This window comes from Penicillium oxalicum, chromosome VIII, assembly GCF_001723175.1.
Source record: "Penicillium oxalicum strain HP7-1 chromosome VIII, whole genome shotgun sequence".
In the NCBI taxonomy this organism is placed as follows: Eukaryota; Fungi; Ascomycota; class Eurotiomycetes; order Eurotiales; family Aspergillaceae; genus Penicillium; species Penicillium oxalicum.
In genome coordinates this window covers 4,551-5,733 of record NC_064657.1, presented here as the reverse complement: position 1 = coordinate 5,733, position 1,183 = coordinate 4,551, and the positions used below count along the sequence as shown (strand labels likewise).

The following is a 1,183-nucleotide window of genomic DNA, read 5'->3' as shown; positions in this document are numbered from 1 at the left end:
TGGCTGAAACCGCGGTCTCTTGGCACTTGCATATCCCGTCGAGTTCCAACCTACTAGGATCGGCTAAATCAACGGCGAGGCTGCCTTGAATGTCGCCTTCGGCCAGAATAGTGTTCTTGTTGTCAGACACCATGAACCTCACGCGGGCATCAATATGCTGTGGTATTTTCTTGTCTCATGTATGAGGTACGCTCGATTTCTTGGCAGAGATCCGTAGAGCTGCCTTGTGTATTTGGCTGGCAATGTCTTGTCGATCTTGCGAATGTGCCGCCATCCCTTGACTCTTTCCATTCTTTCTCCCACTGGGCGTGGATTTCTCTTTTGATGTGTTCCTTTTCGTGTGATAGCAAGGGGGGAAATGGGTGAGTTTTACCGGGAATGGCGGCTTCTTTAGCCAGTTGGTCTGCTGTGCCGTTCCCAGCTGTTTCGCAATGTCCAGGCATCCAATCCAGCCGGACGGCGAATGCCGTGGGTCTTGGTGTTTTTGGCTGCCTGTAGAATAGCGTATGTAGAATAGCGTAGATGATTTGCTGCCCGGATTTGTTCCCTGGATTCTGGATTGCTTGTAGTGCCGACAGACTATCGCTCAGGATGATGGTAGATCTCACTAGCACACCGGTTGATCTCCGATGTTGGAGGGCGATCTTGTTGATGATGTTGATAGCGTACAAGATTCAGATCAGTTCGGCGGCATGTACGTCTCCATCGGTCCATGGGTCCGGCCTGTACTAGGTGTTTCTCGGTTATTTCCTGCGAGTGGTCGGGTACCGCGGCCGCGGCGCCCAAGTGACCTGGCGTCCCGATGCATCGGAGTATACTACTGTTAGAATCTAGGGGAAGAATGAGAGAAGAGAGAGGATGATGAGGCTAGATTCTCTGGAGGCGAAGGGATCTATCTAAGCTATGGAGCCCATCTGGGTCAAATGACCTAATGGAGACAAATCTGTCAAACAACTACAATGTCTGAGTTAGACCGTATCGTCTCCGCCCGTTCCATTACAATAACCCTATCTGGTTCAATCTCTATCTCTGAGAAAGCCTCGGTCCATCACGGCGGCAACGGGGTTAGATCGATCACTTCCAGCCTATGGAGCCTTTCTAGCTTCACTGTCTTCGGGGCATCCGCGAGCGGGAGTCGGGAACGCGACCGCACGTTATTCCGTCGCCTTTGGGCCCTGAGCAA

At 51.9% G+C, this 1,183-nt stretch overlaps 1 protein-coding gene across 1 annotated transcript; it reads left to right on the top strand.

The window, feature by feature from the left end:
- Positions 1-378: 378 nt before the first annotated feature.
- On the top strand, positions 379-498 carry POX_h09380 (uncharacterized protein; the record flags this gene model as incomplete). Its single annotated transcript, XM_050118136.1, has 1 exon — positions 379-498. One exon carries the CDS (start codon positions 379-381, stop codon positions 496-498), a length of 120 nt encoding a protein of 39 aa, XP_049964923.1.
- Between the last annotated feature and the right edge of the window lie 685 nt (positions 499-1,183).